Source organism: Parasteatoda tepidariorum, chromosome 1 (genome assembly GCF_982258835.1).
Source record: "Parasteatoda tepidariorum strain Cologne lab strain chromosome 1, Ptep-v5.0, whole genome shotgun sequence".
Taxonomy (NCBI): domain Eukaryota; kingdom Metazoa; phylum Arthropoda; class Arachnida; order Araneae; family Theridiidae; genus Parasteatoda; species Parasteatoda tepidariorum.
In genome coordinates, this window is record NC_141755.1 from 94,649,760 (window position 1) to 94,665,294 (window position 15,535).

At 29.5% G+C, this 15,535-nt stretch overlaps 1 protein-coding gene across 1 annotated transcript in view; it reads left to right on the top strand.

The window, feature by feature from the left end:
- Positions 1-5,589, top strand: part of Cyt-b5 (Cytochrome b5) — a 9,583-nt gene extending 3,994 nt beyond the window's left edge. The window contains exons 4-6 of the mRNA XM_016067849.4: positions 1,088-1,117; positions 2,527-2,564; positions 3,711-5,589. Of these exons, the coding sequence (XP_015923335.2) occupies positions 1,088-1,117; positions 2,527-2,564; positions 3,711-3,795 (153 nt within the window). The 3' untranslated portion in view covers positions 3,796-5,589. The remainder of the gene's footprint in view (positions 1-1,087; positions 1,118-2,526; positions 2,565-3,710) is intronic.
- Positions 5,590-15,535: the final 9,946 nt, after the last annotated feature.

Here is a 15,535-nt window from a genome sequence, read left to right on the forward strand (position 1 = left end):
AAAAATAGTATTTATTTATTTAAGTGATATTTATTAAATTTATCTTCTTTTTTTTTTCAATTTATTGTTTGCTCATTTAATAATATTTACACATGTATCATATAAGGTAGTCTGTTATCCAATACTTTTTTTTTTTATATTTAAAAATTCCTCGCTCAAATTGTATAATTTTAAAATTGCTGTTAGAATAAAAAGTGAACTACTTTCAGGAATTATAACATTTTTGAAGAAAAAATAAACCAACTGGTCCTTTAATGTCCCTTTCTATCTTCATTCTAAACCATTTATTATTTACACCTCCAAAGTATCTAAAAAAAATTTGATAGTTAAAGATAGAAAAAAATGAATATTTTAAAATAATATAATTTAAGAATTTACTGCTGCGAACTTGTTTAATTGTTGTGAAGAGCATTTTTTAAGCTTACATTAGCTCATAAAACTGTGCTCATAATAAATTCTGCTGCAACCTTTTAACACTTTGTACGCAAGCACATTTTTTAGTATACTTGTCAATGCAGTATTTATATGAAGGATTTGAATTTATTAAATAAAAGATTGATGTCATTGGCACATTAGAAAATCGATAATAAAATAATATTAAAGTTCTTTTAACCCCTTAAGGGATTGCAGGGTTAAAACTTTCTCCCTTAATTTTGGCAATAATAAAAGCTACTGAAATCATCATAGTATTTATCTTTTAAACAATGAGGTATTTAATAAACCACTTTTTTATTTCATTGGGGGGGAAAAGGAAATCTCTCCATTGTGGATATGCATACAATGGCTACAATTCTCTTGGCTTTGGGCCAGTATAACTAAATTTCTTCATCTGTGTAGGCTATAAGTTGTTTAAAAATCCATGTGCTTCAACCTGTTTGACTTTTTCACTAATTTACTGAAAAATAGCTTGTCTAAAAGCTTTTATTTCTTTGTATGTATGCAAATTATTTAAAAGTAAAAAAGCATGCATGAGCCTTGACTAAACTGGTTACTGAGTAGTTTCTTTATAATAGTGTCAGTATAGTGTTTTGTCCCCCCTTTTATATTTTTGTTTCAAAAATTTCTAATTTCGCTAATTTTATTTTAGGAAGACAAGCAGAAAATTACAGATATTGAGGTATGATTTCTTTATATGTATATTTGTTTCTTAATGAGATAGGCCTATTTTTTCATGTAATTTACATTTGTTTTAATTGATCTTGTGAAATTTTCTATATATTTTCAAACTAATTCTAGTATTTATTTATTATTGTTTTCAATTTTTTAAGTTTCCTCAATAAAAAAAAATGCTACCAAGTTCACCAAAATTAACTTTATGTAAAATGCAAAGCATTGATTAGTAATTTATCACATTATTACTAGTTTATAATAATTACTTTTTATAATTGTAAGGATTCATTTTCTCCGATTAGGGTTTAAAAAAACAAAGTTAATTTATATTTTGTACAATTCAAATGTCTTAAATCTACAAACTTTATAACTACATTATAAAGTTTTGCATGAAATTTGTAGTAGGGAAAAATAGTGTATAATATTAATTTTTTTTTAAACTATTTAACTAGAAACATAATTCAGGTAATTTCATTGAACCAATCAATTATTAATTTTAAAATTTTGTAAATTTATAATTTCTCTATTGAGAAGTTAATAAAAAAATAATTTTTGGTAACAATTAACAAAGCAATTGCTATTAAAAATATTTTCTTTGGAGAAGGATTTTTCATAAGGATTTTTTCATATCAACACAAACCCAGTATCCTCAATGTTCTTGCATTATTTAATTCTAATATTAATAATACTGTACTTAATTGAAATGACATTAGTTGTAATAGAAAAATATGCTGTAAAAAAAGGCATTAAGAGAAACAATTTAATAATCCAAAAAATTTTCATGCGTAATAAGTGCAAAAGAGTTGAAACTTTCAGAAAATAAGGAATTCTCCATGGTTTATGCTGTTACATAATGGTGTATGAATCATAATTATAATGGTTAGTTATAATGACTATTTGAATTTTGATTAAGTTGTGACTCTTAAATTTTTGGCTTCTTTTTTTGTCATGTAAATAATGTTCAATTTGTTAATCAAAATTACTTTCAGACCTGTGCAAAAAAAAAATTTCTTGGTTTAACTTACTTAACTGTTTCATTGAACTTAATATTATCAATCCAATTTATAGTTTTTAAGCTTAGTGCTGTATCTAGTTAATGGTTTTTATTTACTTTTAATTATGTTAAATATAACACAAATAACTTTATATCTGATTTTGTTTATTTGAAATCAAATGATTTTTTTTTTCTTTTTTTTTGTTAAACTAAAAATACTTTTACTTTCTAAAAACATTATGAAGTTAAAAACATTATGAAGTATAATTTTGGAGAAAAATGCAAGAAAAATTAATAAACACTGTTCTGGGAAAGTATTAGGCACTGAAACTTTTCTGCACTGCTGCTTTGAAGTGGCTTGCTTATTATTTATGTACTTCAAAAAGTTTAAATCATTATTTATTGAAATATTTCTATTTTAGGAAAAGAATCATTGGCCTGTAAATGAAAATGAAGCTGGGTATGTAGATATTATGTGACCTTAAAAAATCATATTAAAGCATAATTTTTTATGATTCTAGAATTGTATAAATTCAAGAGAGAATATTACATAATTAGGGGATTTAAATCAATATTGCATCTAATTTTGATTTACCATGTATTACGTCAACTATTATTTAACTAATATTGATTATTTATTTTATACTGACATATTTTTTTAGAATTATTGTTTTTAATAATTTTATGATTTTTAGAATAATTAATATTTTTTCATCCCTAAACCATCAAATGTATCTAATATTAATTATTAATATTATACATTTCAATGTCAAAGAAAGTTTAAAAAAAATTTATTATTTTTGCAATAATTTTATAAAAAATTTTCAGCACATAATGATAGGATTGTTTTTCAAAAATTGATTTTTAAATAAAACTTTTATATGCATTAAAAATATATAATTTTCACTAACATATTAAGTTTTAATTGAAAATTACAAAATGAAAGAATATGTAGTTTATAGTTGAAAGTACCTGTTTTTTTATATTCTTTTGATAAGTTAAATAATACATTGATATTCTCTTTTTCTATATGTTGATACTGTTCTAAAAAACTATATCATTCCCCAAATGCCTATGATGCTCTAAGTTTTCTCCCACCTACTTTGGGAACCTATGATTTATATTATAGAATGATTTTAAAATTTTTTTTGTTTGTCATCATGTTTAAACCTTCGAAACAAAAAGTAAGAAATTAGGAAGCAATAACAAACAATCCTAAAAAAAACTTAAATTAATGTTACTGTGTGGCTAATTATTTAACTTTTTGACTACAAATTAAAAATTGTCCTTATTTTTAGCTTTTATTTGTGTTAAAAAAATAAGCCTAGCTAATTTGAAATACTCTTACATTTTCGTTATAATATAGACAAGTGATAAAATTTTAATGTTTGCAACCTTTGAAGATCTTAGCATGTTATGGTATAGTAATATTCAGACTTCAAAATTAGGGAGTCCAGGTGTTGACATGTTATGGTAGCATCCAGACTTCAAAAATCTGTCAATAGTTGACGAATGTCTTTCTTTTTTTCTATTATTTTTGAAAAATGTTAACTTATTATTTATAAAAGATTATAATTTTAACTGTTATTATTTTCTATTTTTATAGAGCATGGAAAAGCTGGGTTCTTCCAATTTCAGCTGCACTTCTTGCAACTTTACTTTATCGAATTTACTTTTCATACTTTGTTTGAGCAACTGAACTTGTGCTATCAGAGTTAAAAGGCTAAACTTGTACAGATTTGTTAAAAGTGTTGCATGCATTAAATTTGCTTTTGTTCCATTAATAATCAATAAATGATGTGAAATGTTACTGTTTCTATGATTAATTATACATGACTTTGTATCCACATGCCTTCAATTTTTTTTTACTTTCTAAAACTAGAAATGCTTCTAACGCAATCATATATTTGTTAACATTGACGTTAAGAAATTCACATAAGTTTAAAACAATTATAAAACTTGTTTTACTTATAAAAAGCTTGTTTTTACTTTAAAATTATTAATATTTTTTATTTTTTTGAATAATGACTTATTTGCACACGAAAACTTTTTAAAATAGTTTCAGAATTTTTTTATTTCTGTTGTTAATGACTTTATAAGTTAAAATAAAAATTTATTTTTATGTATGTTAAGTTATATTAAATGTATTCTTCCTTTTCTTTACTTCTCGATTTTAAAATATATATCTGAAATGCCATTAATCAAATCAAAGTAAACAAAAACTTAATGAATTAGAGTATAAGTAATTGTTAACTTAAAATGTTATCTTTATAAACTTGAAGAATCATCATTATGCTAATTATGGATTCTTTTGCACAAAATGGAGCTTGCTAAAATGTGGTTATAATTAATAAAGTGTATTGTTTCCTGTGCAGTGTTTCTTAAAATCTGCTCTTTATCTATACTTTTGGAGTTTTATTAAACAATGAAAACAAAAAGTAGGCTTACTAGTTAATTGCAAATTAATATTTAGGCATAGGAAAAAATAAAAATGCTATTGAAATATGACATCAGAATTAAGAAAGGCTAGTATACTGAGCCTCAAAATTTCTTTGATTCCAGAGGAAAAAATAGAGAGAAACTCCAAGTTTCAAACAAGTGATCTACACCTTGCCTTACTCACTAGTGATTTGACAGAATTTGATATTTTCCCCCCTTCCTTAAATATTAATTTGCAATTGACTGTTTATACTTTTAGATCTTCATTTTTGAAAAGAATTTGAAAAATACATAATAAGAGCAATCTTAATGGAACAATTCTGATCCTGAAAACCTTGTACCGTTAAACCAAACATTCAATTCAATTACTCCCTGGTGAAGTTATGGTTTCTATTATTAATTTAAATAACTGATATATTTGCGTTTCTAATTCTGGTTGAAAGATGTAACCTTGTTTTTAACTAAGGGAACAATTTATACCTGTAATATGATATTTTATTATATTGTAAAATATTATGCCATCGGATAGTATATTCTTGATATTACCCGTTTCCTGTGGTGGTTGTGTATATCTTTAAAAACACACGTTTTTTCCTCTTGTTAATGACTGTTGCAGCTGAGATTATTTTAAGCCTGTTAAAAAATATCTGTTTATTTTCATGTATTTTTCTATCTTTTTATATATAATTAAGTACACAGTAATTTGACTGTATAATGGTGCTTTATGTAATCCAATTTAAATTTTTGTGTGCTGTTTTTATTTTCTTTTTACAAATTTTAGTACATTTTTTTAGGATTATATATTTATGAGACTTAAGGATTTATTCGATGTATGTTAAGACTAAAAACCAAAGCATTATATTTATTTCTCTTTGATGTGTTAACTATTTAGTTTATTTTTATTTAGATGTTTGCTTTTTACATAATAATTCAAACTTCCATACATTTTTTTGTTATATGTCATATATATTTCCATAGTATACTATTATATCCTTTGTACCGGCTGTATGTAAATAAATAAATAAAAAAAATCATGAAAATACAAAGTAGCATTTTTATTTTGTTACATTCACAGACAGTTAAAAAAAAACTATATATGTACAGGTGGCAGTTTTGTTGATCTAGCAGTCATTGTATGAAAAAAACAAATGTAATTAACAGAGTGGTCGCATGTCAATCATATTTTTTGAACAATAATTAACAAACATGACTCCCTTCATCAAGAAATCTGTAACGGATGACAGAGCTGGTATACATGGTGTTAGGCAACTCAATAGAATGTACCAGGCTGCGCAAAATCCAGCAACAATAAAGGCAACGAACACTAGAATAACAAGCCAAACTAAAAACCATATTATCCCTACTGCATTTCCTTTACCAGCTCCCATCTAAAAGTTAATGGAATTCTATTACTATATAGATACATAATGCAAACAGAACAAGTATATATACGCTTGTAATTTTATTAACCATAACAAAGACTTTCATTTATTAATATTATATAACATTCATTTATTAAGATATTTTTCTAAATTACACTTGTTACAGGGTACGTAGCGTTTTTTAAAAGCCCTTAAAGGTGCTTTTTTCCATGAGCGTTTTTAGAAAGTGCTTAATTTTCCCTTTTCCGAAATGTGATATTTTTCTTTACCATGTTGATTTTTGCCACAAATTATGCAAAAAGACATTGTCTTATTCAACGTTTTCACAATTAATTCAATCCCTATCTATTTCAGCGTACCACCGGTCTGTAGTGCGTGAAAACACCATTTGCTTTACATGTTTGATGAAATACTTATGGATTCGCACTTGCGTATACTGAGCTGGATTCAGTGGTAAGGATTTTTGACTCGCATATGCAACCCTGCTGCATTTTGCAAGAGATTCTCGATTTCAGACTTCATTTTCCGCCCTCTGTAATAGAATCGAAAAATCTCTCGAATTTTTGCTGATTACGGGGACCAACTAAACATTGGCAATTTTTTTTTCTCTATCAGCGATAGAAAATTTCATTTCTCTTGTTAATTTCATCGTTTGTGACGCGTCTTCGTCACTGTAGATAAAATCATCAATTGTCAAAAACTTGCCAACCCTGTCTAATTATAATATTTTTCAAAGGGCTTAAAAATATTTTTTGAGTGCTTAGAAGGTGCTTATTTTTTGTTGAAAAATTTGGCTACGCACCCTGTGTTATCAAAGTTTTTATAAAAATTCGAATTATTTTTTAATAAATAGTGACCATTAAGGTATTTTTGATTGCATGTCATTTAAAAGTGTTTTCATAAATTTCAAAATTTTGTTATGAAACCTTTTACATAAAATATATTTTTAAAGCATTTGTTCTAAATGTTCTTGTCATCAAAATTAAAAAGTTTTTTTTTTTAATGCTTCCATTAATTTCCCTAAAAAATTAAGCTTTTAGTTTTGAAATTTTAAAAAAAAATGTCTATCGTCCCCCTGTGCTTTGGATGTATATTGCTTTAAATATTCTATTCATTTGTTTGTTTATTTTTTAATTATGAAGCACCAAAATTTAATATGATTATAAATCACACTACATATAAAGCTTTAATTTGTGGTACAAAGTAAGCAAAAAAAGAAAGAAAACTTTTTTTTTAATACTTAAGTAATTATATTGGTATGATCAAGATATCTTTATCAGCTATATATCTATATTTATAATTTTTATTACTCCCATCTGGTTTTGAAATAACTCTTTTATGACCATTTTTATTATTTTGCTTAAAATACATTTTATAAATGCTTTATATACAAATAAAATTATTTTAGGTTATGAAACAAAAGAAAAACTATTCAATCATAAATTTTACTATCAACAATTATTTTATCTAGCAATTGTTTATATGAACTTAATTTATTTCTGGTCAGTAATAACATTTTTAACAGTGACTAGTTTTTAAAACACGTAACAACTTTTTCAAGTATTGAACATTCTAAACGATTAAAAAAACTTTTGATAATATAATTATGTAAAACATTTATTTAAGTATGGTAAACTTAAGGTTTCATTTCTTTAAGGAAGAAAAAACTTACGAAGCAAATTTATCATAAAATCATTTTCTAAATCTTATAAAACATTTATAAATTCCAAATTTATTAAAAATGAAAGGCATATAGGATACATTTTCGTTCTAAAAGAGGCGACTAGCAGTCAATTTTTTGGTCGCATTCGTTATGTTTAGTCACTCCGTTAATTTTATCCTATTATGGGTGCCCTCAAAGGGAGTCAAGAAGGTGCACTTGCACCGCCTGGAATTCCAATAAATTAAAAATCATTGTTTGTTTTTTATATTTCAAGTAGAGCCGCGAAGACTTGGGAGATAGAGTGTTCGCCTTCCAATGATTTGAACCGGGTTCGAATCCCAGCGATGGCTGGTCGGTACGAATTTCGCATCCGGCTTGCACCGACCACAGTGCTGACGTGAATTATATTCAGTGGTTGACGGATCATAGGTTAGAGTCCGTAAGTATTTAAAGTGTGAAAAAGGGATTCTGGCAAACTGAGAGTAAGCTATGAAGTTACAAATTTCTAAAAAAAATTTTAAAACATCAAAATGCAAACAAATTGTTGGCAGAGAACTTCGCCTCAATGACATAACCCTAGGTTATAGTCTCATAAATAGTTTTCTTTTTGAAAATTATTTTTCAGTTCGTTTGAAACTTTATGGCTTACGCTAGGTCTGTCTGAACTCACTTTTTCTATAACTTAAATTTTAAATTATTTATGGAGGGTGAAGGAGAATTTGTGTGGAAATTTTTTTCTCTTGGTATAGTGTCTTCTCAAGGCATTGTGAACTGTTATTGTGAAGGACTGGTGTTTGATCTGCAGTGGCGGCTTGATGTCCACTTAGTTTCAAATCGATTAGTACCAGCTTGTCCGAGAAGTAAAAGCGGACTATGCGCAATGCCGTCCATATTGCCAAAATCATGGTTATGAAATCGTGGAGTCTTAATCACCATAACGCCCCAGGGCCACACCAGAATGTTGCGGAAATTATTTACTTATATTTAAAGCTGTTACAACCATTGTTTATTTTTTAACCATTAAAAGAAACTAAAGTGCAAAGGCTTATTTACTATATTGTCATTATTCTGAATTCTATTAACAGTTAAAATATACTGTTTGCCCATAAATTATTTTACCCCTTTTGTTTAATGACCCGCTTCTCAAAAACTAAGCACGTTTCTCTTCTGAACCAATCAAATTATTCCCCGTAAACGATTTCTTTCAGATTAACGAAATGAATTTCTCCCATTCATTTTAAAATATCGTCTGAAAAGTCAAGGTTATAAAAGCACCCACACACTCTTCAATTATCTTAACAGTTAAAGAACGTGTTCTAGAATGTAAACAGTAACTGATAAAACAGTAGGCGTAAAAACTAAATACATTGTTAAAATGCTAACTTAAATAAACGTATGATGGGCAAATAAAGACATACTTTATACGAACGTGAAATATTCTCCGTCCGAGTTTATTTTTAAAGCTAATTCAATGAAAGTAAAACATATTTCCTTTTTATAGGACGTAATAACCTTCTCTCTCTCTCTCTCTTTGGCAAAAGGCTAAAGCGTCGAGTAAAGTATCTCATTCGGGCAACATATGTTCATATATAATAATTTTCCAATATTTATTTTCAATATAATTCCAATAATAATTATGTAATAATTTCGACTGCATTATTTTCCAGTCTATTTTGCAGTGTTTCCTTACACTAAAAATTTTTTTAATTTCGGTAAATATTTTTTTTTTAATTTTTACTAATTAAATTGAAAAGTAAATGCATGTGTATTATGTTTGCGTTTTGCAATGACGATTTTTTTATTTATTTATTTATCTTTAAGTTACAGAAGGAATACAAACTAAACGAGAAAAACCTTACTTTAAAGTAGCCGAACCGTTATGCATTTAGAAACTATCTATGGGGAAGATCGGATTACGGGGGGAACGACTGGGGCTATAGTCCCAGTCTAACAAATTTTTTATGCCCCCAGATAAGAAATCTTTAAGTTTTTGAAATTAGAATTGATTTTTTTTTTTAACTTTCTAAAAATTTATTGCATATTTTCAAGTGTTGTGTTTTACAATCTTCTTTTCGAATCGTTAAAAATGTATTTAATATTTTGAATGTAAAATTCGGAAAGAAAAATTATGTTTGGTCATGATATTTTTTTTAATACCCCCAATCCAGCTTACTATTTTTATCTGTTATTTTCTTTCGTTTCAACCCACAATATGATTGATTTTTCTAATTAATTTTTAGTAACCATCTACAGAATATTTATATTCTTTTGGAGGACTTTAGTTCGCAAAAATTTAACAGGTTTGATTAAAAAAATTTTAAAAAAAATTCTAATTTGTCTTTTTTGGTTCTTAAAATTTGTATGTTTATAGTTCTTATTACTACTTAATATTTACAACTTTAGGCATGTTGTTTTCGCTGATACAAACATATGATTGTATTTTACTGTTTAATGTAATTCGTTTAAAAAAAATGTAACTTTTCAGAGTTAATAACAATAAATAAGTTTAACTTGAATTCCATTTTTTTTTTATTTAAAGTTTCAATATTTCTGAACACAGACGTAGCATCGGGGGGGGGGGGAGATGAGCACAGGGAGGCACGAGCCCCGAAAATAATTTTCCCAGTCTCATACTTTTTGCACAGCAAAACTAAATGTAACTTAAAGCAAAGAGAAATCAACTTAAAAGCACTTAAAATAATTGAATTTTAGAAGGGAAAAAAAAAGCTTGTGTTAATAGCATAACCGAAAATGATCCTTTTAGAACTAAAATATTTTCTAGGTTTCTGAATATATGTACATTTTTTCTAATTTGCTATGGTGCAAATTTACACATCAGCCCAGGCCCCACTATACCTTAATCCAATCCACTGGTTATTTAAAAAAAAAAAAAAAAAAAGAAAGAAAGAAAAAATAGTGAAGTTGGAAAATGTTGTATATTTGGAATTTGTAACTTTCCCCTACTGAAAAATTAACCACTGCATTTTTGGTTATGGATTAAAATTTAAAGAAGCAGTAGGCAAAGTTTTATCAATGCTGGAGAAAACTTGCCGCTTATGCATTTTTCCAATGAGTATTGCAGAATACATTTCTTTTGAATCATTTATAATAGTCGTAATAAGCTACGAGTTATTTCTTTGAAGGAAAAAAAACGCGAAAACGAAATAAATTTTCAATCACTTTAGCATGATCGCTGCAATTATTATAGTTGTCCTTTTGTACGGAAATAATGTAAGATTTTAAAAACTGATAGTACTTATAATTAAATTTAAGATGTTAATTTTACGAAAATTCTTCATCCAATTTGTTTGATTTATTTACTGTTACACGTATTATTTATTGTTATACATAATTAGATTTAAAGTTTTAATTTTATGAAAATCCTTTGCCAACACTAATATACATAATCGCCAATCAAATTCGTTTAACTTATTAATTGTTACACATACACTGGTTATCATAAATTAAGGAAAAATCACAAAAATAGCGATAACTCTTTCAAAAGTAAGCCAAACCGTGCAAAATTTGCATATGTTGTCCACTAAGAGTAGCTGAGTAAAATTGCAATATGCAAATTAGTGGCGCTGCACTCGGCTTACGTCATCTGCCTGGAGCATAAAAGTCCAAGTTTGAGAGAAAGCACACAAATTTTACTGTGATTGCGACATTGAAAATCTGAGATAGCCAATTCGTAATAATGACCTCTAGGCATCATTTGCCTGAAGAACTACGATGGAGAGCCATCGGGAGACTAGAGGCAGGGCAGAGTCAATCAGAAGTGGCCAGATGGCTAAATGTGAGTCCATCTGTGGTTCATAGACTTTGGAGGCAATTTCAAACCACAGATTCGGCATCTAGGAGGTTCAGTCAAGGACGGCCAACTGTTACGACCAGTGCCGATGACCGATATTTGACATTAAGTGCACGCAGGAATAGAACCGCTACTCCGACACATCTTAGATCCTCTCTTGCTGCAGCCACCGGAAGGTTGGTGTCAACGTCAACTGTGCGCAGAAGGCTCCACGAAGGTGGTCTGTATGCGAGACGACCAGCCATTTGCGTGCCGCTCACATCACGCCATAGGAGAGACCGTTTGCAGTGGGCCCGACAACATGTCCACTGGACGTCAGATCAATGGAGGCCTGTTCTCTTTACGGATGAGTCCAGGTTTAGTCTAGAAAGTGACAGTAGACGTTATTTGATATGGAGAGAACCTGGGACCCGTTATCATCCATCAAACATCCGTGAAAGAGATGCATACGGAAGAGGCAGTGTCTGTGTTTGGGGAGGCATATCCTTAGGAGGGCGCACATACCTCCATGTCTTTCCAAGGGGAACCGTGAATGCTCAGGTTTATCAAGACAACATCCTTGATGCTTATGTGCGCCCATATGCCGGGGCAATTGGTGATTGCTTCCTGTTACAGGACGATAATGCAAGACCACACAGAGCTCGCATTGTTGATGATTATCTTCAACAGGAAACAATTACTCGCATGGAGTGGCCAGCTCGATCCCCGGACTTGAATCCTATCGAGCACGTTTGGGATGCTCTAGGGAGGCGTGTATCTGCCATCAATCCGCCCCCTCAGACCCTTGCCACGCTTGCAACTGCTTTACAAGAGCAATGGCTCTCACTTCCTATTGAACTGATAGACCGCATAATTGAAAGCATCACACATCGCTGTTTGTGCTGTATTGCTTCTAGAGGCAATCATATTCCATATTAAAGGTACTTTTTCTATTGCAAACCGATACTTCCAATTTGTTTATTTTATACATGTGCTAATTTCTATACTACTATTAATGTCTGATAATTTCTTTTTATGTTGTTTAATACCTTACTATGTGTTGTATATTGTGGGTAAGTTTCATAAAATTCCATGTGTAATTTCTTGAGTTATCGCGATTTTTGTGAATTTTCCTTAATTTATGATAACCAGTGTAAATACGCAGGCTTCTGTGCTCATTACAATGCAAGGCATGTAAGCTCTTGTCAAGTTGAAGAAAAGATATCACAAGTTAAAAAAAGAATAATATTCAGAATTACGGTGGGATTCGAATCCGCTACCTCCACGCCCTGCAGCGTTTCTTTTTTAAAAAATAATTTGTTGTATTTGTAGTTGATTTACGTCGCACTAGAGCTGCACAATGGGCTTTTGGCGACGGTCTGGGAAGCATCCCTGAGGATGATCCGAAGACATGCCATCACAATTTTGATCCTCTGCAGAGGGGATGGCAGTATGGCACCCCCGCTTCGGTAGCCCGACGACCTGCACGCGAAGTCGAGCACTTTACGGTTGAACAGTTTAACGAGGACCCATACCGCACACCGTCTGTCCCTACGCAGACTGATCGAAGTGGTCACCCACCCGCAGCCAGTGACGCTTGACTTCGGTGATCTGCTGGGAACCGTGTCTTAAGATCAGTCCACTGCGGGACTTCTTAAAAATAATAAAAAAATATTATTATATATATATATATATATATATATATATATATATATATATATATATATATATATATATATATATATATATATATATATATATATATATATATATTTGTTTATTTAATAAATTGTTTATTTATTCATTTTTATGTATTTATAAAGAAAAAAAGCGACATTTAATGTTTAAAATGATATCTATGTATTTACCTACGTTTGCTGCGAAATATATTATTAAGGGTAAAATAACTATATAAAAACAAACTATTCATAATCCAAATATAATGTTTTGAGATTTAAGTACAGTAACTTTTTATTTTACTTTTACTGCTCTGGAGATTTTATTGGGATTTTTATGGCACCTATGTTATTTTATGTTTTCTTTTAACTGCTATAAATGCTACTATTTCTCTCACTTATTGCTTTAGAAACCCAAGGACTGTTATTTTGAATTGAGAATGAACTATGTTAAATCGTGTTACGTAATCCTTACTCATAATATACGTATTTTAGTGGCGTGTAAAAAGTTTGTGACTTTTCCGACCCAATTTAGAGTATACGATTAGTAATGTTGAACTCGGTGGCCTTGTAATCTTCATCCCAAAACAGAAGACAAGGGAACTCCTGGATAGGGATAATTTTCCCGTCGTGGAGGACTTTTTTATGGAACTAACCCACAGTTAAGTTACACGGAGAAGTAAACCACTAAATCCTCCCATGATGGACCTGGCGGCAAGGGGACTCTAACCCATGATCCGTCTACCACTGAGGATATTTTACGTCTGAACTGTGGTAGGTGCGTGCCGTGTGCGGAATTCGTATCGACCAGCCACCGCTGGGATTCGAAACCCGGGGCACCACATTGGGAAGAGAGCGCTCTATCCCCATGAGCCACCACGACCCCAAGCTGTATTTGTAAAATCGAACTTTCTAAGTATTTTTAGGTTTGATCGGGTGGGATCATTTTCAATCTTAATTATTTGTTTTATTTACTACACATACATATGCAGTGAACACTTGTATGCTTATTGTAAGCTGTATTTGTAATAAGCAGACAACCCTTCCCTGTATATGTATGTGTTATAAATAAAAAATTAAAATTGAAAATGATCCCATCTGATCTGTCTATGGATGATAACAATCAAGCCTAGCAATACTAAAATAATAAGTAAATGATTTCAGGTATAGGTAGAGTTTGCACGAAACATCAAAAGCGAAAAAAAAAAAAAACATTTTCTGACATCTTGAAATCTGAGAACAATAATAATGGGAATAATAAAAGAAAAATATATTTCAAATAAAAGTTTTTTCGTTAAAAGAATTAACTATAAAAATATGTAATTTAATATAGCTCTCAAGAATTTAAGCAATCTATTAATTTAATAATGTTTACAAAAATCAAAAGAGAGACTCTTTGCTGCAGTATACTGAGAATATACATCAGAAAACTTGGCAGGTATGCACATAAATATATTCACATAAAAATTTTAAAAAAAATATCAAGTTATTTTAAAATGCAAAGCTTACCTTTTAATTTTTTATTATTAATCTGCACAAAAATATTCAGATTTGAAAGCAACAGGTATTTCAGTTAATTGTATTTAAAGAGGGGTTTTAATCTCGACGATTTGATAAAAGGCGCGGTCAGATCACAGCATTGTTTTCGTTTATCATTTTTCGGTCACGAGGTTATTCCGGAAGAATCAGATGACTTGTAATGTTACTCTACCTACTACCCGATTCTGACAAGAAAGTTGCCAAGTGAGTAATCCTTAGTACAACAACGTCACTTCTTGCGTAAAAATAAATTTCGAAACAATTTATTCGTTTTTCTATCATGCTCTCACCTCTGTTTATCTAATTTCAGCTTAAAAATCGTCCTTATCAGTATTCTAGTCACAGCAATTTGATCATTATTCTGACCTTTCAAAACCTGGTGAAAGCAAAGAATGTTCTATAATTGATCGGTTGCTACCTTCTCATTCAAAAGTTAATGAATGTCCAATTAATAATGTTTAAAAATTACCGATGAGTTAATTGTTAATCATCGGCCAGTTATAGAATCAAAGAATGTTCTATAACTGGTCGGTTGCTACTGTCTACCGGGTCATTCAAAAGTTAATGAATGTCTAATTAATAATGTTTAAAAATTACAGATGAGTTAATTGTTAATCATTCGGCCTGTTATAGAATCAAAGAATGTTCTATAACTGGTCGGTTGGTACCTTCTACTGGGTCATTCAAAAGTTAATGAATGTCCAATTAATAACGTTTAAAAATTACCAATTAATTAATTGTTAATCATTCGGCCAGTTATAGAATCAAAGAATGTTCTATAACTGGTCGGGTGCTACCTTCTACCGGGTCATTAAAAAGTTAATGAATGTCCAATTAATAATGCTTCAAAATTACCGATAAGTTAATTGTTAATCATTCGGTGCAGTATTTAAAAATCTCAGATTGTACTCTTCATTTTAAAATGGATTAAAAATATATAAA